The 24,994-nt window shown below is 39.8% G+C and overlaps 2 protein-coding genes across 2 annotated transcripts in view; both read left to right on the forward strand.

Annotated features, from left to right (window-relative positions):
- The first annotated feature begins 1,808 nt into the window (after nt 1-1,808).
- batf2 (basic leucine zipper ATF-like transcription factor 2) lies at nt 1,809-12,071 on the forward strand. The gene is made up of 3 exons (XM_084712398.1): nt 1,809-2,749; nt 5,419-5,538; nt 10,499-12,071. Exons 1-3 carry the CDS (start codon nt 2,660-2,662, stop codon nt 11,480-11,482), a joined length of 1,194 nt encoding a protein of 397 aa, XP_084568524.1. The 5' UTR covers nt 1,809-2,659; the 3' UTR covers nt 11,483-12,071.
- Nucleotides 12,072-19,911: 7,840 nt separating this feature from the next.
- The window catches only part of ppp2r5b (protein phosphatase 2, regulatory subunit B', beta), a 55,291-nt gene continuing 50,208 nt past the window's right edge, over nt 19,912-24,994 (forward strand). Inside the window, exon 1 of the mRNA XM_084711620.1 lies at nt 19,912-20,972. Coding sequence (XP_084567746.1) covers nt 20,780-20,972 — 193 coding nt within the window. The 5' untranslated portion in view covers nt 19,912-20,779. The remainder of the gene's footprint in view (nt 20,973-24,994) is intronic.

The raw sequence follows: 24,994 nt of genomic DNA on the forward strand, positions 1-24,994 counted from the left end.
AGCCACCAATTGGACTATTTGGCAAAGCGCGAACTCTGATTGGTTGAGGAGACGTTCGAAGCTGGTTGATTGGTCAGTGAGCATTTTAGGGTGTGGATGTGAGTGTAGAGGCGCGTTTACATGAGTTTGGCGCCCCAGTGTGTCTGTTTTAGGAATTACACATTTTACTTACGCAATCTGGAGATGTTCAGTCACAGATTTGGTTCCAAAAATATGCAAAATATAGACTGTTGTATGTCCAGAAAAATAGAATTTCATATCGTTCTATAAAACAGAAAACACGCTATAAATTGAGCAGGCAAGGGAGAAAACAACGTTCAATAAATATACTCTAATGAGTTAAGTGACGAGTTTTCAACAAAAACATAGGTGTAATTTTTTGATAACGGGCAATTATTGTATAATTAAGTGGCTATAATTAATATAGGCTTATAAGTCGTAGATTATATTATCGTTATAAATTATACATTTTCATATGACATCACATATTAGCTGCATATTTTGAGAATTCAGCTTTATGGATGTGTGAATAAACTTTACACCCGACCAAGTTCATCATATCCTCTGAGCTATGATATTTATAAACACTGATATCCTCATTGCCAAATTGAAAATGAATGAACGAATGAATGAATGAATGAATGAATGAAATTTATTAGAAATTCCCTCTCATATCAGGCTTAAATAATTTATTAATATCAAACACAGTAAGACAAGCTTGGACGTCTTTGTAAAGACTTTCAGAACGGTTTATTTTTATTTTCACATTGTTGAGAAGAAGTTAAAAAGAAGTGCACTTTTTCGAGTTTCAGTGACATCATTTCCTGCTGAGAACCAGTAAAAGTTGTTGGCTGCCGTATGGGGGCTCGGTCATTTATTTCCTGGCAAAAGTAATTGAGAAATTCCCCGCACGTGAGAGAGACACAGCCTTACTTGGGCATTCAACGCCGACCTGTTCCTGTCCTTAGTCTGAGTTTCCCATTCATTCTTCATGAGGCGTTCACGGGCTGTCGAAAATGGTACAACAGCTTTTTACCGTAGTTCACCAGACAGCCACAAATGACCTTCACGTACTGTCACAATTTCATGTTAAAGCAGTTGACTTACTCTGTATTGCCTTTTATACTGAAGTCGACCCTGTAAAAAAAGTAGCATACTTTAATGTATTAGATGTATAATTTAAGAAAACAAAGCATATTATTGTGTACTTACAAGAAGTGTACTTTATTGTAAGGGTATTGTAAATTGTACATTAATTACTTTTTACTTCATGAAAAGTGTATTTAAATGTGCTTACAAAAAGTTCACTGACTTTCAGCAAAGTAGTACAAACAAGGTAACCTTTGATTTCACTAATGAATCACATATATTAGTACACAGCCATAAACTAAGTATACTTGAAGCTGTTCCACTTTAGCACATAAAAGTACATCATAATACACCTAAAATTGTGCTTTTCTACAATTTAATACAACTAAAATATAATACTAAATATTACAATTAAAATATGGGCAGTAAAACATTTGTTGTTCCAAAATAGCATACTTCAAGATATCTAATCATTAACAAACTTGTTGATTGATCTGACTGTAAGTTCACTCAGCTATTCAAAAAATTTTATATACTTATATATTTACTTTTTAGAAAACATGTACCCTAACACTGGACAGAACTAAGCTAGCTGTTTCCAGTCTTTATGCTAAGCTAAGCTAGGCAACTGGTTGCAGTAGCTTTATATTTACTGTACTGTACTGTTCATATCAAACAACTTTTAAATTAGTGAGTTTTAGCAGTGCGGGTAGGTGGATTTTTCAACTTTTGGACAGAACTAAGCTAGCTGTTTCCAGTCTTTATGCTAAGCTAAGATAGCCGACTGCTTCATATTTAGTGGTCAGACATGAAAGTTGCACCAATCTCTCATCTAACTCTTGGCAAGACAGCCATTTACACATTTTGTAAAATAAGTATAAAAATAGAGGTAAAAAATAGAAATATGTTAAACTAGGGTTTAATTAGCAAGTTAATAGTTGCAAAATAAAGGCAGGCAAACAGACTTGAGAGTAAAAACTAACACTAAGTGACCCATTCTGCTGCTTTTTGGTTCTGCTCTACTTAAAAACACAGAAGCCTGAAACTGAAAAATCAACTTTTGTCACCGAATTCATCCTTAAGGAAAGCAACATATGCTTCAAAAGTGAAAGTAACGCACTGGCCCTGAAGGCAGCACAGTCCTCATCACTCTTACCTTGCAACGGGTCAGTTTAAAATAAAGCGAAACTGAAAGAAGTCGCAGCAGCATCATGTTGCATCATCAGCTCTCTGATGCCAAACCTCCAAACCTCCTGGGCTCAAAAGCAACCAGACAGCAGACAGAGCGCTTCACATTCACAGACTCACAGGTCACCAAGCAACCACCAGAAACTAGTTTGCAAATACAGCATTAACTATTCAAGAGCCAGCACTTTTTATTTTTTTATTTTTAAACTCAGCCTGAGTCATTCAGAGTTTTGCTCCAGGCTGCAGAGAGGCGTGCCGGTCGTGCGCCAACTTCACGGTTTGAATGGCACCGTCTCCACCCGCGGGACCGCTGCACGTATGATCCGGGCTGGGTGAAGGTGGACAGTCGGTACAGCCAGTCTGCTGCGGAAGTTGGGAGGACATGTCCCCGTTATACATGGACACCGGGTACGAGCCCAACAGCCCAGGCTCACTGTCAGCTGAGGAGAGTCATAGTAACAACGCTGGATCGGTGAGTTCTCCTTATCAAATAAGCAATCAATTAATGGGAAATAGACAATAATCGCATTATATTGTGACTGGTTACTGTATTACCAGGAGGCGCTAACATATAGGATGACTTTTGCACTAAAAGTTTCATACATGCCATGTAAATATTATAAAGATATTGTGTAAATAATAGGAGTAATCGCCCAATCTAACCATTAAATGTCAAAATACACAACTGAACACCTTATATAACGTGTAAGTCCCTATACGGACTGTTAGTAATATGTAGAATTTCCCATTTAAAGGACAGTTCACTCCCAAATCAAAAACACAAATTGTTTTATGCCTGTACAGGGTTCAGCATTATATAATTTTTTAAGTTAGGTCTAAATCCACTATCCCAAATTAAATTTTTTTACTTACCTTTGTGCAAATTATTTTATTTATTCGGAGTTATCAAATGACAATAAAGACTAAAGCTGATTGTTATTTTAATCCAGAGTTGCAAGGTCCATAAAATGTTGGGTTTTGTCTCTAAATGTCATTTTGTCAGCGCAAAATCTGAAGACATTCAGTTTAATATTATGATAAACTGGTAAAAGCAAGAAATCTCCACTTTTGTATGACAAATTACTTTAACCATTAATTGATTATAAACTAGTTTATTGCCTGTTTGGTTAAGTGAGTTGCTAGATTTACGAGCCAAACATGGCAATTTACTTGCCCCGCAGCAAGCAGGCAAACCTTGTTGTTGAGCCCTGCCTGTAGTGCTATTTATCCATTTAGATGGTTTTGGTGTAAACTGCTAATTTTCAGAGATATTGTCCTTAGAGATGTTTGCCAGTATAATGGAACAAGATGGTACTCGGTTTGTGGTGCTCAAAACATTTGAGGAACTCTTTGGCAGTGTCTCATTTCCAGAAATCGTGACCAGGTTACTCAAGATAGTCCTCAGACCTTTCATGTAGAAACTACTGTCTTTCTACCACAGGAATAAAGCGCTTTGAGCACCACGAGAGATGGCAGACATCTCTACGGCCGATATCTACAAAACTCTGCAAATCACGCCAAAAAAATCTAGTTCTAATTAAAGGTAAAATCAAAAATATGTTTGTTATTTTTTTTATTTATTTATTTTTATAATTTTGGAGTGAACTGTCCCTTTAAGAGTCTGTAAAGAGACACATACCATATGCTGTGATTGCAGGTCCAGCTGTGGACATTTACTGGATGTCAGTCCCCCTCTGCTGCGCCTCATTTTAAATGTCAAAGCCATAAATGGCTCCAAAAACACTTAAAATAGAACAAATCGACCATCTGAAACTGTTCTAAAAAGACTGAAAAGACACAAAAGTGTATTTGTTCCTGTCTACCTCATAATTCATGATGTGTGTTAGAATAGTTGGCACCGGTCATCGTGTCTGGTTTTAATTGTCAGTTGGATTCAGTCTGGATTCCTGTTTCTGCCCACAGAAAGTGTTGGCTGATGTCTGTGCTCTCACCCACATCCCATTTCTTCAAAGCTGAGTTGCACTAACAAGGATAAATGTTTAAAGCCACTTAAATCAAGGTTTGACTAAAACTAATTTAAAACGAAGAGAGACAAATTTCTCTTTAAACCTCAGTTTAGTTTTTATTCTAAACCAAAGTTAATAGTTCCGCTGCACCAAAGCTTTAGACTCAAATCTAAAATGTGATCCAGTATTAACTTTAAACTTAAACTTTATGAGGTTTAACTCTTAAAACGCCTGTCTTTTTTAGATGGATTGAGCAAAATAATCGGGTTCCTCAGAGAAAGTTAAGGGACAGACTTCGCTTAGCTGAGACTAACTGAGACTTAGCTTGCATGCCTTCTTTCTTTCACTTCAGTTGATCAGTTACAGAAGTTAATTCGTCCCACAAGTTTTTCCCAAAAGTGGGGAAATTGTTAAAGTATTCTTTGCTGAGCCATCAGGAGCAAACTAACTGGGCTAACTGACCTCTCAGCTAGCTGGCAAACAATCTGTCTTAACCCTTAACATTAACTTTCTGCTAGCTCGCTAACGATTTTATGATTTGTTAATGTTTTAGCTGGCTAGCAAACAATGTCAAGTTTTGTTAACTTTTTAGCTAACTAGCAAACAGTTAAAAGTTTTGTGAACTTTTTAGCTAACTAGCAAACAGTTAAAAGCTTTGTTAACTTTTTAGCTAACTAGCAAACAGTTAAAAGCTTTGTTAACTTTTTAGCTAGCTAGCAAACAATGTAATGTTTTCTTAATTCTTTAGGTAGCTAGAAAACAATGTAAAATTTTGTTAACTTTTTAGCTAGCTAGTAAACAACATGCCCACTTTTGCACTTGCACGCAACTTATTTAATTTATTAATTTGTTGCTTCTCAGATCAACTTGTCAGTGTGACTTTGTCCTGTCCAGCATTTAACATCACGCGCTACCACACAACAACTTCCTATTTATGATAGAGAGAACTTAGTAACTTCATGTGATAAGTTTGTCTCATGACCTTGTGAACTATGAAATCTTTCTGACCTTCATGGCTTGTCAAAAAGTCACAGTCTTAAAAAAAAAAAAAGTCAGTTCTTAAAAAGCGGTAGGGGACACTGCAAGAGAAGATCGCACTCTAGAAACATGCAGTGAGTCACTGTATGCTGTGGTTAACCGTTAAACGTGTGTGTCTGTTGCGTTAACCTTGCAGGAGAAAGAAGGAGAAGGTCAACCGACGGAAAAGAGAGGATCAAAAAAACAAGAGAAGAACAGAGACGCAGCGAGGAGGAGCCGCAGAAAACAAACAGAGAGAGCAGATGAGCTTCATGAGGTTCGAAACATTCTCTCCTTATCTTTCTTCCCTTATTCCTTTAACCTTTGCTTACACACACACACACACACACACACACACACACACACACACACACACACACTCACACACACTCACACAGGCTGTGTGACTGGTGGTGTGTATATGTTGTGTAATCTGTCAGCGAGCTAGAGCCGTTTCTTGTAAATACTCCGCTTTAGGAGAAGGGCTTTCTCTCCCTCCGATGCACCCTCCCCATTGGCCCTCCCTTTCCTCCCTCTGTCCCTCATGCTGACACACACACACACACACACACACACACACACACACACACACTCCCTCCTCTGTTTTTCCATCCTTGCCTCAATATTTTTTTCCCTGAGGGACAAATTCCAAAGGTGGTGTAACATGGGCACGCACACACACACACACACACACACACACACACACACACACACACACACACACACACACACACACACATTATGGACTTTCTGAGGCACCGAGTCAAATTTCAGATCGGATTTAATGAAGCGCAAATTGGCCAGGCTCTATATTCACTATTGAAAACTATTCATGGATAAATATCTTTTAAAATTCTGATGTAATTACATCCTCCAAGAATACTGCCGTCCCCCTGATGAGCAAGAGGTGATGCGCTTGTTTTATAAAACTCCACGTGGGATTTTTAAATGGAAACTCCCACTGAGCTGCCAGAAAGCCAAGGGGTTTACGTGTAACCATGACATCAGACACAAACCTACGCAAGGTCACATAGCAAAACTGTTTTTAGATGGGCTTGGGAAAATAGCATTTTGACACTAAAACGCCAACCAAAATGTACCCTTCCTAAGCCCCGCTCCTTTTTCTCACCTCAGTAAACTTTCTCCCTTCCTGTTTCCTGTTCTTAGACTACCTGTGCAATGTGCAAGACTAACCTATATTCAAAGAAAACCACATTTTGAAGATAGTTGAAAGATGGTGGACCTGTAAAAAGGCCATATAGCTTATATAGCTAATGTTAGAAAAACGCTAGCTAACTGGCTAGCTCATCTACGTCCAACTCTTTTTTATCTAATAGCTAATTTTGATTTATGTAAATTAGCTACCCGGTGAGCTAGCACTGTGCTAACATTAACTAACTTAAGGAAAACATGAAAGGAGAAAGTTGACCGCGGTACCGAGCTCGCTCGACTGTTATGGGGGCACAGAGCAAAAAGGGGCGGGACTTAAGAAGGATCAGCTTGAATGTTTGGATTTGAAAAATAAAGAACACTACTGGGAAACTACAGAGCAATATAAAAACCTAAAAGAACAAAAAATAATGGACCTGCACTTTCAGAACTTCTTCATTGTCAAGACTCCTTAAAAATAACAAGATAACAAGTCTAATTTTATAAATATGGCGTTAAACGACAGTTAGTTATAGAGCAGCCCTCAAAACAGAACTTACTAATAAAAATCAAATATAAGTGGCTTTGTTGCTGATAATGAAAGAACAGTTTGACAGTTCCTTGCTGAGAGTCAGATGACAAGAATGATTCTGCTCTCGTGTCTGTTCAGTAAGTATGAAACTACAGCCAGCAGTCGGCTAGCGTAGCTTAGCATAAAAACCATAAACAGCTTGCGTACTTCTGCACAAAGGTAAAAACAATCCACACACCTGCACCTCTAGATTATTTGCAGTTTGTGAAGTCTGTGCTTCCAGCCACAGAACAGTCTGACTCATAACCCCCTTTTTACACTTCTATTTTTGTACAGATTAAACAAACAAGATATAAAATGTTAATTAGTGAGCTTTGGAGGTGCTGGAAGGTGGATTTTGGATATTATTATCCAAAACGTCATTGCTGAGATGCTCTTTGGAGGCACATTGAACATCTGCACAACCCACTGCCTGGCACAAGCAGATTACACAAGACAGAAAAGCACTTCTGAGAATTACAAAGTGGAAAAAATTCAAATGAAATGGTTTGGTGAAGTCAGTGGTTCTGAATCTGAATCAAAAGAGTTTGAGAACCACTGGATTAGGTCTTCATTGATTATTGATTACCATATTAAAAGCCTCCTCTTAAAGTCCCTTCTAACATGTTACTGTACAGCTAAACAACTGGTTCTTCAAAGATGTCTAGAGATAAAACAGTATGAAAACTGACCGAAATGATCACGGTTTTCAATATTATCACGATGTTAACGTGCTAAAAATGCAAAACAATCCCACTTTGCTACTGTTGCTAACTTTGGCTGATGCTGCACAGTATTTACCGAGTTTTTCAAAGCATGATAACCAAACCCAGTTATAAAGATAATCAAAATAATTGAAATGAAACAGTAGCACTAATTCATGTGAATTTTATCATCATGGTGAAACCAGCTTGAAATCTGTGCCCAAACCCAATGGGACCCGACCGGTTTTGGTCGGATCGGGCCATAATATTATTATTATTAATTTTATTATTATTATCAATAGTAATAGTGGTAATTTTGTTTTGTTTTTTTTACCTTTCTCCCCAGTTTTGTTGTTGCCAATTCAAATACCCCCCAATTCAAATGCTGAGAACTTGTTAAGAAAGATGTTGCATCACAATCGGGTTTGGGTCTGGTTTGGGCCCCGTCGCGCTCAACTTTTCAGGCCTTAAATTTCGAATGCATCGCAATCAATATAACAAAGGTTAAAATCTGATCTTCAAAAATCCATCACATGTGATTTATTACTTTCAGGTCATAAACACGTCTTGATACACACACCCATAACATTTTTTATGTCTCTCTCTTTAAGACGAATTTGAAATCCAAACATGTGGTTTGCTGCGCTGTGCTCCACCATACGTTGTGGTTGAAGGCGTCTCCCTTTGACACTACTTACAGTTTGCCCTGCTGCATCTTATATTATGTCCTACGTGTTGAAACAGGTTTGACAAGTGTGTGTTTACCGGATTTATGAATGGGTGTGTGTGTGTGTACCTTTTGTGTGGAAGGAGTCCAGACTTTCACTTTCTCTCTCTCCTTCTCTTTCTGTTCTGCTCTCCGTGTCTCCTTCACCTTCACTTTAGAGAAGCTGCCACAAATCAAAATTTGCAGGGTCAGCGTCAGCACTTCATGGTCAAATCGAATGTCACCAGATGTGACTGTCCACCACTTTACATTGTGACTCTGTGACCTTAGCAAGAATTTAGTAGGAAATTAGTCACCAACACTTCCCTTCACTGTCCTTAACTGTCATTACCCTGTCATAACCATGTTTTGAGATGAACCAGTATGAAAATTTCATGTCATGATTACAGTGACCAAAATGATCACGGTTTTCAGTATTATTGTGATGTTAACATGCTGAAAGTGAAAAACAAGCCCGCGCTGCAACTGTTGCAGAACGTTTATGACTGCTGTCATTAAGTATCAGTTATGTGATTTGTAATGCAAAGTTGACACATCTCACCTCTTTTTAAGCTCTGTTGCACAGGTGTGGTACCGATCAGCGCTTTCCTACCGCTATTCTAGCATCATCAGCATCTAGGTGAGCCTGGCTGCTGCTGGAACACCACCTCAGAGACTGATGGCGGCCAGTTTGACGACAGGGACTACAGTACCGAGGTGGTTTTCTTGCTGGGTTTTCTTGCCGGGCCTGAGACAGCTAATTAGGAAGCTAGCTCCACGGCTAACTGAGCTAACCAGCTAACGCTACAGCTACAGATAAAGCAGTTAACCTACTGTAGCAACAAGTAAACTAGCTAACCGCTGTGTGTTCATCAGCTAACTCTGTCAGCTAAATCACCTTGGTACTGTACTCCGTTGTCAAACTGGCCTTATAACATTTAATGACATCTTTATGTCAAGTCCAAATGGTACGACTTTACTTGTAGTCAAGGAACATGTTCATAATACTCTTATAATGGTGTCATACTGCCAGTGTCACAAACCAACCACATGTGACAGTTTAATGTCACATTAAAACATCAAAGCTAAACAGTTTGTTTACGACTAATAATGTCAAGTTTTTAACATATTGTCTTATGTATGTCCTTATTTTCACTGGATCATTTGTGACTGTTTTTTGTTTTTTCTACCCATTGAATGTGTTTCTTGTTGTCATTGTTTAGTTTTTCTTAAATTGTGTTAGTGCTAATCATTATTATTATTTGTTTGTTTATTTTTTCCTAAAAGGAGGAGAGGATCCTTGTATAAGCCTGTGACCTTCCTGATTCCTTCCTGTTTTTTTCTTTCATTGTTGTATTTTAGATTTGTGAAAATAAAAAATTAAAACAGGTGTCATGAAATGGTTATGACAGCATTTTGACTTATTAGTTATGTCTCATGCACATCCTTTCAAATAAAGTGTTACCATTTAATCTCATTAAAGGGAAACGCTATTCTTCTGAGCATTATTCAGGTCTGCACTTGCATCATTGGTGCTCAATGGAGATGAATGCCGGCAGTTATGGAGGTGTTTTCAGACTGCACTGAAACTTAATGAGGTCATAAAAGCAGGAGTTTAGTTGATTTATAATCCAGGAGAAAACATTTCTAGAAAGTCTAAATAGGAACAGGTTTATTTTTAAGGCGTTCCAGCCAAATTTAGATTGTCTTTGTCAAATTAAACTGAATCGATCACCTTTTTTTTGCTCTCACCACCACCTGCCGCTCTCGCCGTTCACGCTGATCTCGCAGTTCTGCCACTTTGGAGCAATATTTCAGTTTTCCTGAGTGTTGTGCTTTCTATTACAGCACTCGAGAAGAGTCTTGGAGAAGAGTGTCATTAGGATTGCTTGGCTGTAATGTTTTATTACGGCACAAGTCATGCCTGGGGTGATACTGTATGGGTGCAGTGTGATTGGATTTATTATTTGTCTTTTGATGTATGTCTTTAATCAGTTTTTATGGCTGATGGGCGCAACTCTTAGAGATGATAAAGATATGCCTTTGTCTGCCTCCCTTATCTCTATCTTACATACTTTCTCTTTTCCTTTTGCTTTCCTCTTCTCAGGAGCTCCAGTGTCTGGAACGATCAAATGCAGCCCTTCAAAAGGAGATTGCCTCGTTGAAAAAAGAACTCCAGCTCTACATGGTGGCTCTGGAGCGCCACGAGCCTTCGTGCTCCCTTCGAGAGTCCAGCTCAACAACCAGGCTCTCGGTTTCCCCCTCAGCGGACTCCTCCAGCCCTCCTCGAGTCCCAGCCTCCACTCAAGCTGCTGCCCCTCCGCTCTCTACCTCCTTGACCCCCAGCCTGGGTCTCCAAACCCTCAACTGCGTTGAAAGCACTCATCTTTCATCTTCAATGCCCGCTCCGATGACTACAACATTAGCCTCATCTACCGCCTCATCCCCTGAAATCTTTACCTCCTCCAGCCCCGTCACCGCTCCGTATTCTGTCTCTTTCTCTGCTGTCCCGGCTCCTCACTCTTTGTTTTGCGATGGTCCGCCTACTCTGATCGCATCGAGGCCGACAAATGCTACCCCCGTCTGCACCAGCTTTGTTTCAAACCCTCAACCACGGCAAGGTGCCGTCCATGAACTCCGGCCTTCAGTGTCAGCAATCACTGGTCTCTCTGCACCTCATCCTTTGAATCCGCTGAATGCCTTTCCAGCTTCATGCAATGTAGTGCCAACTTATTCCCATTTAGCATCAGAAAACGCAGGTCTACTGGCTCAACGACGCCCCATGAATGTGCCCCAGCCTCATCCAGGTCTCTTCAGAGGAAACCCAATCAGTGCTCCTCAGGCAAACCTGGAACCTCCTGCCTGTGCTTTTTCCTTAAAGCCAAGTTATACTGAACACGTTACCGTCAGCTCTGCACCTCTGCTTTCCCTGCTCACCATCCCCAGCCCCCTTAACGTACCTCAGACTACCTCCAGCAGCTTAGACGGACCTCTCTCTCAACCCTCACCCTCACAGGCACAGCTCGGGGATCCCTCAAAAGATTTCTCCTTTTCTGAGCTCCTGGAGGGCAATGACTGGATACTACAGTAAGTGGGACTAGCAACCAGTAGCACTACATGCCACATAGGAGGATACTTCACCCAAAAATGAGTTTCACAGGAAAACAGTTTTGCAGAATCTCCCAAACAGTGAAAGTGAATAGTTTTCAAATGTAAAAAAAAACAACAGAGTAAAACATAAAATGGCTCCATACTACTCGTCTGGTGTAATCCAAGTCTTCTAAAGTCCTGACATGCCGTTTGCACACCGTCACACCACACACACACACACAGTTCAGACAGTGTGCATGTACACATAAACGTGGCTCCAAGCTAAAGATCTACAGTGAAGATTCAGGATAAAAACATGGTGTAAATAACATTTTATTTAGTCAACTTGACATTTTGGGGCTTTAGGAGACCTGGATTACAGCAAACCCCTTGATTTTCACATCTCTCTCTCATTTGAGATATCAAAAAATGTTCTTTTCAGTAAACTAAACACAATGCTTGCGAGATAAAACAAAAGAGGGTGGGCTAAGACACAGACACAGGCTCCACCGTATCTGGCATCTGTTGTGTAAAAGCATGGAAAGAGTAGCCATAAGGGTTGCTAGCCCACACTATAGTTAGCTACTGTTAGCAACTGTTCACTAACACTACTGTCAGCTACTGTTGGCTAACACTACTGTTAGTAAGCACTAGCATTTGCTACCATTAGCTAGTTAGTAAGTTAGCTACTGCAACAAGGGGGAAAGTGAAAGCTGGCTTAAGTTGGGATGTTTGTGTAGTACACTTTTCCTATCTTCAGTTAGGATTGATATCAACAGTTATATAAGTTCTGCAAATTAAGAATTTTCTGTAATATGGCCCCAGTTTCCTTGTGCCAAAATGGACATAATTTATATATTTATACATAGATTATAAATCTAGAAAATTTGAGGTGTTAAATCACACTGCTTCAACCAGGTTGGACAGAGTGGCGTCGAATCAAATGACAACACAGAGACATCTGATGACTGAGATCTCAGAACTACAGCGCAGCTTAAATACAATGCCGAGCAGCTACAGCAGTACTTATTAAAATGTGAGGTTTTATGAGCGTGAACAGACACATTTATACATCTGACTTCAGTGTGAAAAAGAAAATGACCAAAGGCCAAACTAACGCCAGGGCTGTTGCTCTTTTCACGCAGCTGATAAAAATATATGTTGTAACTTTGCTGAATAGCTCAAATACAACTACAAAAAAAAAAAAAATAAGCTATGTAAGGTACTTTTGCAATGAAATCCGGCAGTGTGCAGTTTTCCGAAGAAAAGTTACATGCCTTCCTTTTTAATACGCTGAAGAATTGACTCAACATCTATATGTAATTTTAGACTGGGTGGGGGACCGACTTCCTTGCAACTTCACGGAAATGTTATTTGGAGAAATTTCCATCTGTGCCTCTGCCGTGTGAACATACAGTATAGATTGCCAAATTTAAGCACACAGCCCTGTCCTGTCCTGCCTGCATGGCATTGGTGATCATTTTTCATTTTCATTATTACTTTTTCTTTTTCTTTTTTTTCTTTTTCTAATTTATTTATGTATTGCAATATTTGAATCCAAGAAAAAAAGACAGTCAGTTTGCAGATTTTTTTTTTAAGCTACACTTTGTTTTTCTATACTTCCTATGATAAAATATATTAATCTCTCTTCACTGAAAATAATACAATTGCATTATTTCTACTTATTGTATTATGCTCCTATGATTCCTTGATAATTTAGAATATTTTACCAGGCTTTGCTTACAAGGGGGGATGCACAACTAGACAAAATGGGGTTTGGGGCCCCAAAGTCCTCAGAACTGGGGAATGAATGTGTGTCTGTTTGTTTGTGGTAATTTCATTGAGTGCCAATATAAGTATCTCTATTATTTATCTGCCTTATCTACCTGTATCAAAGTGCATGTTGAAAAATAAATGTGTGCTTAACTTAATAACCACAACCAGAGGGTCAATAGGAACTAACAGGTCATTCTTACCCTGGGGCCCCTAGTTGCTAAATCCAACCATTGCATTAACAGTTTATGTGCTAAATCAAGTTACTTCATGATCAAATCCAGTATGGGATCTCATCTGTTTGAATGAGCTTGTAATGATATTTTACAAAGGGAGGTGTTTTTTACATGCAGGCCTGCACTGATCACAGACTGAGGAAACTGTAAAACAGCAGGCTGAGGTGATGAGGTTGTTTGGGACAGCTTCATTAAAGATGATGATGATGATGCTGACAGGGTCATCAGATGAGACATTCAGTGGCCCAATGATGCCCCCTTGAGTCTGAACCTAGGATAAAAATGTCTGTGTAATTAGCAGTTTCCTTATGGTGCTCATTTCAAGTGAAGCAAATGAGAGAAATAATTGAATTTTTCCATTTCACTCCCTCTCACTGTTACCTGACAGTAAGCTACAACTGCTCAAACCTGTTGCATTGAAACTACTGCTGTAAGCAAATTAAGAGTGTAATATGTTCATAAAAGGTAGTAAATGTAGCAGGGCTTCTGCTCTATGATTGTATTGACATGACGATTTTGTTTTTTCAAAGGATGATTATGTAGATTTATCTGCTTTATATACACTATATCTGTAGATATAAAGGAAATATATGAGAGTTTACTTCAAATAGAGATTTATGATTCAGAGTGAGGCTCTGTTTGTATGTTTATGACCATTTTGTATACATTATGTATTATATTAATGTATTTATGCTGTAATATTGGTCGCAGCAGAAAAGATAATTGGAAATAAATATGTTGTATTAATACATGTTTATTTAATTTTTGTTTAATTTACCATTCTGTTCTACATAATATTTTACAGTAATCAGTGGTGGAAAGAGTAATGAAAATCTGTACCCAAGTACAAATACTGTTACATTACTAAAATATTACTAAATTACAAGTAAAAGTACAACGTACTCTGCTCAAAAACCGCCAGAGCATGAATCTTATTGACTTAGGTGATTCCCTGGACTTTTTTTCTAGTGGTTTTTACTGAAATGTCCTCACAATCAGCATTGTAGTCAAGACAACCGAAACTGAGACCAAGTTAAGACCAAGATCACAGTGTATCAAGACCGAGACAAGACCAAGGACAAGGCGGGGTGAGACTGAGTCAAGACCGAGACCAGAGTGTTTCGAGACTGAGACGAAACCAAGAACAAGGCGGGGCAAGACCAAGTCAAGACCAAGACAGAGTATTGAGACAGAGACAAAACCAAGAACAGGGCAGGTCCAGACCAAGTCCAGACCGAGGACAGGGTGGGGTGAGACTGAGTCAAGACTGAGACTAGAGCGTATCAAGACCGAGACAGACCAAGATCAAGGCAGGGCAAGACTGAGTCAAGACCAAGCGCTCTCACATCTCTTGCTCTCTCACCCAAGTTACAGGACGATACTGCTGGCCTGTAGCATTTGTGTTGGAGCTGACATTAGCTGATCAGCTAACACTGATGTAACCTAACTTTATATAAATTAGCTACAAAGCTTTGTGAGGTCTGTCTTAACTTTGTTTATCACAAGCAAAGACATAACGTAGCTTGCTAGCTGCAGAATTTATACACTGCCATGTGTTTTCTTTTTCAGATGAACATTTTGTGGTTTAGGTGGCCAGATTATTACAGCAGATCTGTCTGACATCTCTTCCCGGACGACCACAGCTTCTTCTCTTGTCTTCTACTTTCATTTTCTGAGTGTGTGTGAAAGAGGGGAAGGGTGTCAGCAGTCAGGATTGACAGTGAGAAACGGTAACAATATGTCGAATTAAAACTGAGTCAAGTTTTTAGTTGCATTTGAAGCAGGCAGTGTGCCCCATGGGACCTAATTTTGGAATACATCTAAACAGTAGTCTATGGCGAGAGACAAATTATTTTATTGATTCGGTTTGAACTGCGCCACAAATTACAAATATGTTGTTTGTCAAGTTAAAACATAATTTTACAAGTCAAGAAAGTCCCAGTTTGTGGTAGGTTTGCTGTTATACCCCTTGTAATGTTATCTTGCATGAAGTGTTTTATCAGCGGGACACAGGCGACCAACGTTAGCTTTTGGAGGGAGAAAATCATGATGGGTGTGTAGTCTTTTTAATTACATATCTTTATAGTCTGATATTTCAACAGTTTTATAATTAACTGGGGCTTCCTTGACTTGAAAAATTAGCTTTTAAATTGACGAACATCATTTGTGTGGTTCGTGGGACAATTCAAGTGGGATCAAAAATAATTTGTCTCTCACAGTTCATATTTCTTCCGAAGTTAGGTCCCATAGAGGTAGAGTTGTTGTGAAATTTGGTACACATGTTCATGTCCCCCTTAGGAAAAATTATAATGACTTTACTGATCCCCTTACTTTCCCCCCACCACCATCAGGGTGAAAATGACACCTGAGTTAAATCAGCATGCTGAGGTTGTCATTTTGCTCCGTGCACCACTATGCATAGGCCAACATACAGCTTCACCACCTGACGTTAGGCATTATTAGACATTATTAGTCTTGATAACAGATTATACAGTCTATTAAAGCTGCAGTAGGCAATGCACACACATTGCTGGGCTTGAAGCGGAACATCGAGGTTGTCAACCGTTGTAACTAACTATCAAATAAACATCTGTTCTACTCGGCTAGTCAGGAAGAAAGACAGAAAGACACTGAGACTACAGAACCTGCCGGACCCTTGTTTTAGAGAATCACCCTGACTGGCTATTTTTGACCCTTTAATTTCCATGGTTACATTTTTGTCTGGTGTAACCCAAGTCTCCAAGTCTCCAAGTGTTTTTACACCGTGTTTTTAGACTAAATCTTCACTGCAGATCCTTTTCTTGGAGCCGCGATGCTCCCGTGCACATGCACAGCGTCTGAACTGTGTGCACGGTGTGACGGTGTGCAAACAGCATGTCGGGATTTGAGGACTCGGATAACACCAGAGGAGCAGTATGGAGGCAAACTGAACCCGACCTTCAATCGGCATGAGGGTGAGTAGATAATGACTGAATTTTCATTTTCTGAGGGGTGGACTATCCCTTTAACAGACCAGCATTAACAGCCTCTGGTGATGGCAAATAAGAAGCAGACCAGTAGTGCTCTCAGCCACTTATCGGACTGCCGGTCCCCCCGGTGTTTTTCCCAGAAGGCAACCGGCTGAGCTCATCTGCGACACAACACAGAGGAGGAGGAGGAGGGGGTGTACAGGAGGGGAGAAAAGGGGCGCAGGCGCACGGTATTACGCACGCCCTTGTACTGTGTATAAGATTATAAGGCAGGAGTGTGTTTATGGTGAGGAGGCTTCAAGGCTGGCAGCGCAAACACACCAGCGGAAACACATTCACTGGCAGCCAAGGTGTGGATAATTGCGCTTTTGAGTGCGCGAAGGCAGCAGGGAGAACAAGTGGCTTAGAGAGGACAAGAACAATGGAGGGGACTTGATCCTCAGAGCCAACTATAACCTCTCATACAAGCACAAACAACACGCACGCTCACCTCAGAGAGGAAGCGAGGAAAATGGGGAGGAGGGGAGGAGGAGGAGGAGAGGGGGGGAGTCAGACAGAAACACTGACGAGCTGCTGGAGAACAGGAGCGAATATTTGACAGCGGGGTGAAACCGCCAGCCAGAGGTGTGCAGATGTGAGGCACTAATGACGCATGTGTTTATTATAATGAAGCGGGTTTGAGAGGCAAAGCCATGCCACATAAATAAAGACAAATAAATAAATAAATCCATCCTATAGCGTCATCCGCAGTGAGGAGCCTCATTCCTCTCTCTCCTTGCACCACCTGAGAACCAGCGGCAAGAGACTGAGAGTGAGAGCAGGGAGCTTCCGGCCACTGATTTCAAAGTAAAAGCTTCATTTATGCACCTGTCTTAATAGTTTTCCCAATGAAAGAAGTAGGGGAGACCGGGAGCAATTGTAACATTTTAAAGACATTTTCTTTCACTGCTACTGCTTTTTAAATACTATCTTTTTTTTTAAATTTGAAAAATAAGTAAACAAATGTGTCAGGAGAAGTCAGGAAACCACAATAACCACAATATAACAGTAATCTTTTGTTACAAGAAAATGTACAAAGTATGTGTGCACTAGTTGGTAACACGTTTAAATAACACAAAAATAATGAGGAATGAAGTACGAACATGCAAGTTAACTATTTTAGTTAATTATCAACTAATCATTAACTAATGACTACTAATTCTTTTTGTGTCCCCTAAAGTAAAATAATACATATTACTGAGTAATTAATGAGTAGTTATTAAGTAGTCTCTCATCACTTCATCATTAACTAATCTTTACTTACTCTTTTTTGTTAACAAATCATTAACTAATCATTAGCAATTTGATGAGGGGTTTTTCATGAACAAATGCAGTGGTTCCTAAACAGGGGGAGCGTACCAAGAGTTTGCTGATTTTATCTTACTAACCCTTATTTCATTAAAATTCAACTTTTGAATTTTTTTTTTCTGCAGCAAATCTATCTTGTCTCTTCCAATATAGGCCCACGGGCTCAGGTGTTTTGTTGTTGAATGATTAAATGCTGTTTGATGCAGAATCTACCTTGAGGTTGTGTAAAAGAAATCACTGGACAATGAGAATAAAAGAGCTGTTTTCAGTCCACAGAAATAGTCGGTGCATAGCCCCACGAGACCGGAAATATTGTTAAAAAAGAAAGCATCATGGCTGCACACTCATAATTCCAATGGTTTTCTCAGAGATCAGCATTTTGACAGATCTTTCCTTTCAAGTGTGAGACTTTCCACATCCTTTCTTTGATGTTTACCTGTAAGCCAGCGCCTCACTTCAAAAGATGTTTGTTTTCCCTCAGAAATCTTGTTATGGCAGTAAACCTCACACTGCAGGCCCAACTTTACCAGCCAATACAGAAATACTTTAAGCTTAGACCTGAAGAAGCTGGAGGAACGAGAGAGAAAATCCCTGGACGGAGTTGTTACTTACTGTTGTTTCCCCACATTTAGCCCTGTTTAATTTACATTCAGTGTTACTGGAAATATGTTTACAACACTTGAGTTATATTTTCACAACCATGAATATGTATTAATGGATTCAGGCTATAAGGCAAATGTTTGCAATCATTATCTCTTCATTTATTTTCTTTTAATTAGATCCATTAAATGCTGGATTACAAACTAAGTGATGTGGTCAGCTGTAGTTGTGTAATTTTATTTTATTAACTTTCTTTGGGGACATGGGAAGCGAAATGTCAACTGTTACAATAACAACCTTCATATGAGTGTTGTAAGCTTCAAGATTTAAGGCCTTTGTGCTTTAATTGTTCATTTTCCTCAATGAGTTATTTAGACCTTTTTTCATGTCTGAAATTATTGATTGATTTGATTGATTGATTCTGGTAGATTGCTGTGTCAGGGTCCTGCCTCATCCTATGGGGATTTATTTCACAATTATACCATTGCGACCCAGTTTATAATAAGCCTTATCAGTAATTTCTGGGAAGAGTTCATTGTCAATGTTCAGTGCATAAATGAACTTACTCTGCCATTTTTATTGCCATTTCTGCATCATCCTACATTATTTTGACATTTTATTTAAAATCTATACAGGTTAAAACTTTATAAATGAGAAGTGAATTAATTTAGTCTGAGTTAATAGGCCATCTCATTGTTTTTATTTCCTCTTATCAGGAAAACATGTTTTATAGAAGGTGTACTGCAGATACAAATTTAAATTTGTTGAATTTCCTCCAGTTTTTTATTTATCTGGCAACCCAAATAAAATTTCCCATGACCCGTCTGTGGGTCCCAACCCAGTCTTTGGGAGTGATTGCGTCATTGGTAACACCTGTGTTTAACTATCCTACTATTTCATGCCAAAATGGTTGCTATGTACTGATATTATTACACAATAGGAGCAAACTATGTAGTGCGACCCAGTAACTCAGTTAATCTGTCTGAGTCAATACAAACCAATCCACTTTTATTTTTCTCTCATTTTATTTTGAAAGGCAGGACGCCTCAGTTCCTGTGTGTTCCCGCCTCAGCGCGTGCTCCTTGACGCAGCTCGGTGAGGCTGTAGGACGACCGGATAACGGGATCCGAGAGGGGGGACAGGAGCGAAAAACGCGTCAGTCTGACAGACATAGACGAGGTGCTATTGTATAACACGGGCCTTCAAGTCTGCTGCTGCCTGGAGGAGCGGCTGTTTCATTTTATTTTTTTCTATTTTCTTCTTCTACTTCTTCTTCTCCTCTCACCGCGGAGGTAGAGACGGAGCGGAGCGGCGGCGGGGCTCGGTGTTGCAATCGGCCGCTGGCGGAGGAGGACCTGCACATGTCGGCGTTTGTTTCCCCGCCCTGATACGGTGCTGAGGACGGGCAGCAGGAGGAGGACGGTGTGTGGAGAAGAAGGAGGACAACATTATCTGTCTTTATATCAGTAAATTAAAACAAGCAGGTGCGGCCGTTTTTTGTTTTTTTGTTTTTTGCGAGAGAGGATTGGTTAAAAAAAAAAAAAACGAGCGAGAAGGACAACAGTGATGCGGCAGCCGAGGTGGGCCCAGATTGATGATTTTATGATATCATCATCCGCCGCCAGGACCGATCACTGATTTTATTGATAAGGAGCATCATCGAGGAGGAAAATAAGCTATAAACTCACCTGGATCCGTTTTGTTTGTGTGTGTGTTTTTTTTTGTATCTGGATAAACAGGAGGAGGTCACATTTGGTGCTTGATCGCAGTGATTTCTTCACACAAGGAGGAGATGTGTGATCAATTATAGAGATAAATATCCAAATTTAGGCCGATGACTTAGTGTGAGTGTGTGTGTGTGTGTGTGTGACGCCAATACAGCAGCAGAAGAGAGGTGTGTGTGTGAGAGAGAGAGTGTGTGTGTGTGTTTGAGTGTGTGTATGAGGAGACGCGCCTGTCTGAGCATCATCTGGCAGGGCTACTCCTCCACGGGGATGATACACAAGCGATTTTTCATCATCTGTGCGTGAAAAACAGAAGAAATCAGGGATGCTGCTGCTGCTGCTGCCATTTCCAGTCCGGCTCTGATATTAAGAGACACAGCGAGGCACAGCACGGGGACTGGACATCCAGAAAATCTCTCTCCTCCACCTCTGCACCTTCTTCCCCCTTTATCTCACCCCTCTCCTCCTCCCTCCTCCTCCTCCTCCTGAGCGTCTATTCATTCTGATCAATTGATAATCCATCTGTGATTCAGAAAAGCCCCCCCACCCCCTCATCCGTCCATCCATCCATCCTTTCATCCATTCACCCATACATCCCTCTTTCACACGCACGCATTCACGCACCGCCATCTACACAGCCTCCATCATCATGGAGACGACCAAGCTGCCTCCGTCCAGCCCGTCCTCGCCGACCACCAGCTTCTCGGTGCCCTCCGCGGAGAAGGTGGATGGCTTCCCGCGCAGGTCCATGCGCAGAGCCCGGCAGAGGAGGTCCCACAGCTCGTCCCAGTTCCGCTACCAGAGCTCCCAGGTGGAGCTCACCCCGCTGCCCCTGCTCAAAGGTGAGGAGACACCGCTTCACTGCTCAATGTCAAAAAACATACAGGGATGGAAAGTCCAGTGTTTTCATTTTTTACCAGGGGTGGAATGAGCACTAAAAATCTATACTCAAGGACAAGTACTGTTACATTGCTAAAATATTACTCAATTACACGTTAAGGTATTGGTGTTAGAAATATACTCAAGTAAAAGTACAAAGTATTCGTCTCAAAAACTACTCAGAGCATTAGTTACTTCTTGTTAACCTCTCTGTTCTGCTCTACAAACTAGGGCAGCAAATTTTGTGCATTTCCCTCAACAATAATTGAAAAAGCTAACAATCGATTAATCATTAGTACTTCATAAGATAGGAAATACTTATTCTTAAACTAATTTTTGTTTTTTTTTCTTATTAAAGTTTCCTTATTCAACAAATGGCTCCACCAGATTAAATATCCATGATTATATTTTTAATTCTTAACAGCAATCGATTAATGATTAACCATCAGCGACCTTAATCCAAACCTGTGCTTGCTGCAGGGTTTTGTTTTGTTTTGTTGTTTGTATGTCATTGTTTATGATCAGATCACCTTATTGGCTACTAAATTGCAAATTAAATGTTTGGATGTTAATTCAAATTGTACTCAGTACTCAATCACAATTTTAAAAGTAACTAAACAGATTAAATACTATAATCCATACAAGTAAAAGCACAGACTTGAAAATCTACTTAAAAAAGTACAAATACCCCAAAAAATACTGACCGACAGTGAGTATTTGTAATTAATTACAGTGGTTATGTGGTAAATCTATACCAAGGCAAATTATATTACTATTGCAGGCGATGTAATATAAAACCTCTCCTAAGTCAAAAATACGGCCTCATTTCCCATCATGCCTAGTGCTGGACTGAGTAGTTTGTTAAGTTTGATATTTTCTGTTAGATATATGCAGATACTTCTTGTTAGTGTTTGTGTCTGTTCAGAACATGGTGGTTTATGTTTGGTAATTGTCATTTTTGAGCTGGTTTATGGTTTTAATCATTAGTGAGATGGCTAGGCTATATTTGACATTTTGGATAGAGTTTGAGATCGGGACCCGACGGGTTCGGGTCGGGCCTTATTTTGTACATATTTCATGTGCTCTTAATTTTTTATTTTCATTTTTCTCCCAAAGTTAGTCGTTGCCAGTTCCCTGCATGTATTGTCCCTGTCACTGAAAACTCCGACTGTTTGGTGCATAGAGGGAAGCTTGTTAAAAAAAGAAGAAGAAAAAAATCGGTAATTGGGTTTGGGCTGAAATGTGCAAATGAGTGTCAGGTCCGGGTCGAGTTTGAACAGAATTTTGTTGGCAACGGGCCTCGATGGGCTCGACTTTTCAGGCCCGATTAAAGAGCTAATTATGGAGTGTTGGTCTCTTATGGTGAATGTCTATAGGAGCTGCTCTCATTCCATGCTGCCACAATGTGTGTGTCGGAAATGATCTCACGACCCCCTTGGGGGATACTGACCCCTAGGTTGAGAACCACTGTTCTGGCGGATGAAATGTGCAGCGAGGTCATCATAAACTCACTGTTTTCACTTTTGATATGACGAAAGTGAATACTATCTCCTGACACACTCCCATTGATCAGTACTGTAGGAAAAGGTCTATTGATGTATTGATTTTTATAGATAGGTGTCCACTGATACAAACTGTCCCCTCTGTCCTTGTCCTTTCTGACTGACAGAGGTGATAGAAGTGGCTTTGATTTACGGTCTGATAGGAATCAGTCTCCTTTGGGATTTTTTAAAAGTCCTGTTGTTGCAATACTCTGCTTAATGGCTGCAACTTAATGATTATTTTCATCATTAATTACACATTTCGACAATTAAAGGTCCACTGTGTGAGATTTATGAAGATTTATTCGCAGATTATGGCAGAAATGGAATGTAATATTCATAAATGTTTTTTATTAGTGGTTAATCACCTGACACTAAGAATCATGTTTTTGTTACCTTACAATGAGCTGTTTATATCTGCAGAAGGTGCAGATCCTCTACCATGGAGGCCGCCATGTTGAACCGCCATGTTCCTACAGTAGCTCAGAACGGACAAACCAAACACTGACTCTAGATACGGCCTTTTGTTTATGGTGCGAGTTTTGCGGCCCCCGTGCACTGTTAGAAATAAAAGTGCTAACTAGAACCACTAGTTCTTTGGCATGTACACATAGGAGAATCATTTTTGGTTCTTGGTAGAACCCTTTTGTAAAGAGAGTATAACGCAGAACCAAGCATAAAGGGCTAAACTGCGAAAGGTTTCACCTCAAACTCCCTAGAGGTTTTACAGAGGGCTCTTCTCTGGTGTAATAGCTCTAACCAGAATCCTCTCTAGGGGTTCTATACAAAACTTTTCAACTCTCTAAAGGAGCTGCAAACATGTGCCCCACCTAGAGGGTTCCACCAAGAACCTGTGGGGCAACGTGTTTCCAATCTGCAAGCTCACCACTAGATGGCACTAAATCCTACACACTAGTTCTTTAAATCGTAGAAAACAAAAACGAAGAGAGTCCAAGATGTCTTCAGATATCTTGTTATGTCCAAAGAACAGCCTAAAACCCAAAGACATCCAATTTACACCAGAGAAGCTGAAATAAGTGATTTTGTGGCATTTTTGTATGAAAAAATTAAAAACTGTTTCATATGAATTTTCTGTAACTTGAGTAGAATTAGAATCAAGTTTATTACCAAGTAGATTTTCATGTACAATGAATTTTCTTTGCTTTATTAGTGCATAACAACACTGCAAGTCAAGAATGACAATAACAGAAAAAATATATAAAGAAAAACAATATGTACAATATGACTGTTATGACTACTTGAATAACTGAATTATTTCAGGTCTTCTCTGCACTTTCTTATGTTAAGGTAACATTGACATTTGATTATTACTGAAGCAGATGGAGATCAAAGGGAGCAGAACTAGAAGATGACACTGTGGGAGGGATAACGGATGAGTAAGAAATGACAGCTTTTCCTTCCAATTATCCTCATGCTCAGCAGCAGTCATCAACTTTACTCTTGCATGTTAACTCGAATGCACGTTTTCAAAGTGCAGGTTTCGCAAAAGCATTTACAGCTAAGACAGTATGTACGGTTATGTAGTTGATTATGATAGTTAGTGTTATTTTTTATATGTTTAATATGCTTAAGTGGTGGCTATGAATGAGATTCGAGTTCACATTCATGTATGCAGAGTCACTGAGCTTGATGTTGACCACTTAGACGCTCATTAAAACACAGCACCATCAAACATCTGCTCGGTTGATGGGGAAATGGGAGAAGCATCTCTCCATTATGAGTCCTTTCCCCTTGACATACCACTGTTGACAATAACAACAGCTTCTTAATCGCCTCATTAGTCAAACCTCACAACACAAATACATAAAGTACAAAATGTATACTTGTACAAATGGCCGATGTAAAGATCTTGACTTTCAGACTGGTATGACATGACTCATAAAGGCAGTCAGAGCTGCACTATTTGCAGATCTGTTGTTGCCATAGCTCTAACCCCCGAGCTGCTGTTACTACACCGAGGCCACTTTGATCTATGTGAGCTTATTTAATATCCTCTCAGAATGAAGGCGCAAGGCTACAGGGACATGGAGCCACTGGCTTTCATTTTATACCGTAGTGCTGTCTACATCTCCTATAGACCGACCAGCTCAACCTGCAGACACGGAAGATGGGTCTGATACAATTAACTCTTTCCCCGCCAGAGTTTCTTTAAAAAAAGTTGCCAGCCAGCACCAGCATTTTTGACAAAATTCACTGATTTTTCAACACGCACAGAATATTCAGTTCTATGAATATGTTAACGTGGAATATGTCAAAAGAAAGAACAGATCTTCTAGTTTCAGACATGTTCTAGCTTCATTCATTCTTTCTTTATAAGCACTTGAATGTTGGTTGGTTGCATCAAAAAATCCACCTTTCAGACAAAACTGAGAAAATGATGTTTTTGTGAAAGAGACATTTTTAAGCAGATTATTGACATCACA

Source organism: Lutjanus erythropterus, chromosome 23, assembly GCF_056507025.1.
Source record: "Lutjanus erythropterus isolate fLutEry1 chromosome 23, fLutEry1.hap2, whole genome shotgun sequence".
In the NCBI taxonomy this organism is placed as follows: domain Eukaryota; kingdom Metazoa; phylum Chordata; class Actinopteri; order Lutjaniformes; family Lutjanidae; genus Lutjanus; species Lutjanus erythropterus.

What these genes read in the sequence shown, in the direction of transcription:
- batf2 (XM_084712398.1), top strand. Translation starts at nt 2,660, where the DNA reads ATGTCCCCGTTATACATGGACACCGGGTACGAGCCCAACAGCCCAGGC. An exon ending in ATAGTAACAACGCTGGATCG is followed by an intron (nt 2,750 to 5,418) that starts GTGAGTTCTCCT and finishes TTAACCTTGCAG; the next exon opens with GAGAAAGAAGGAGAAGGTCA. An exon ending in GAGCAGATGAGCTTCATGAG is followed by an intron (nt 5,539 to 10,498) that starts GTTCGAAACATT and finishes TCCTCTTCTCAG; the next exon opens with GAGCTCCAGTGTCTGGAACG.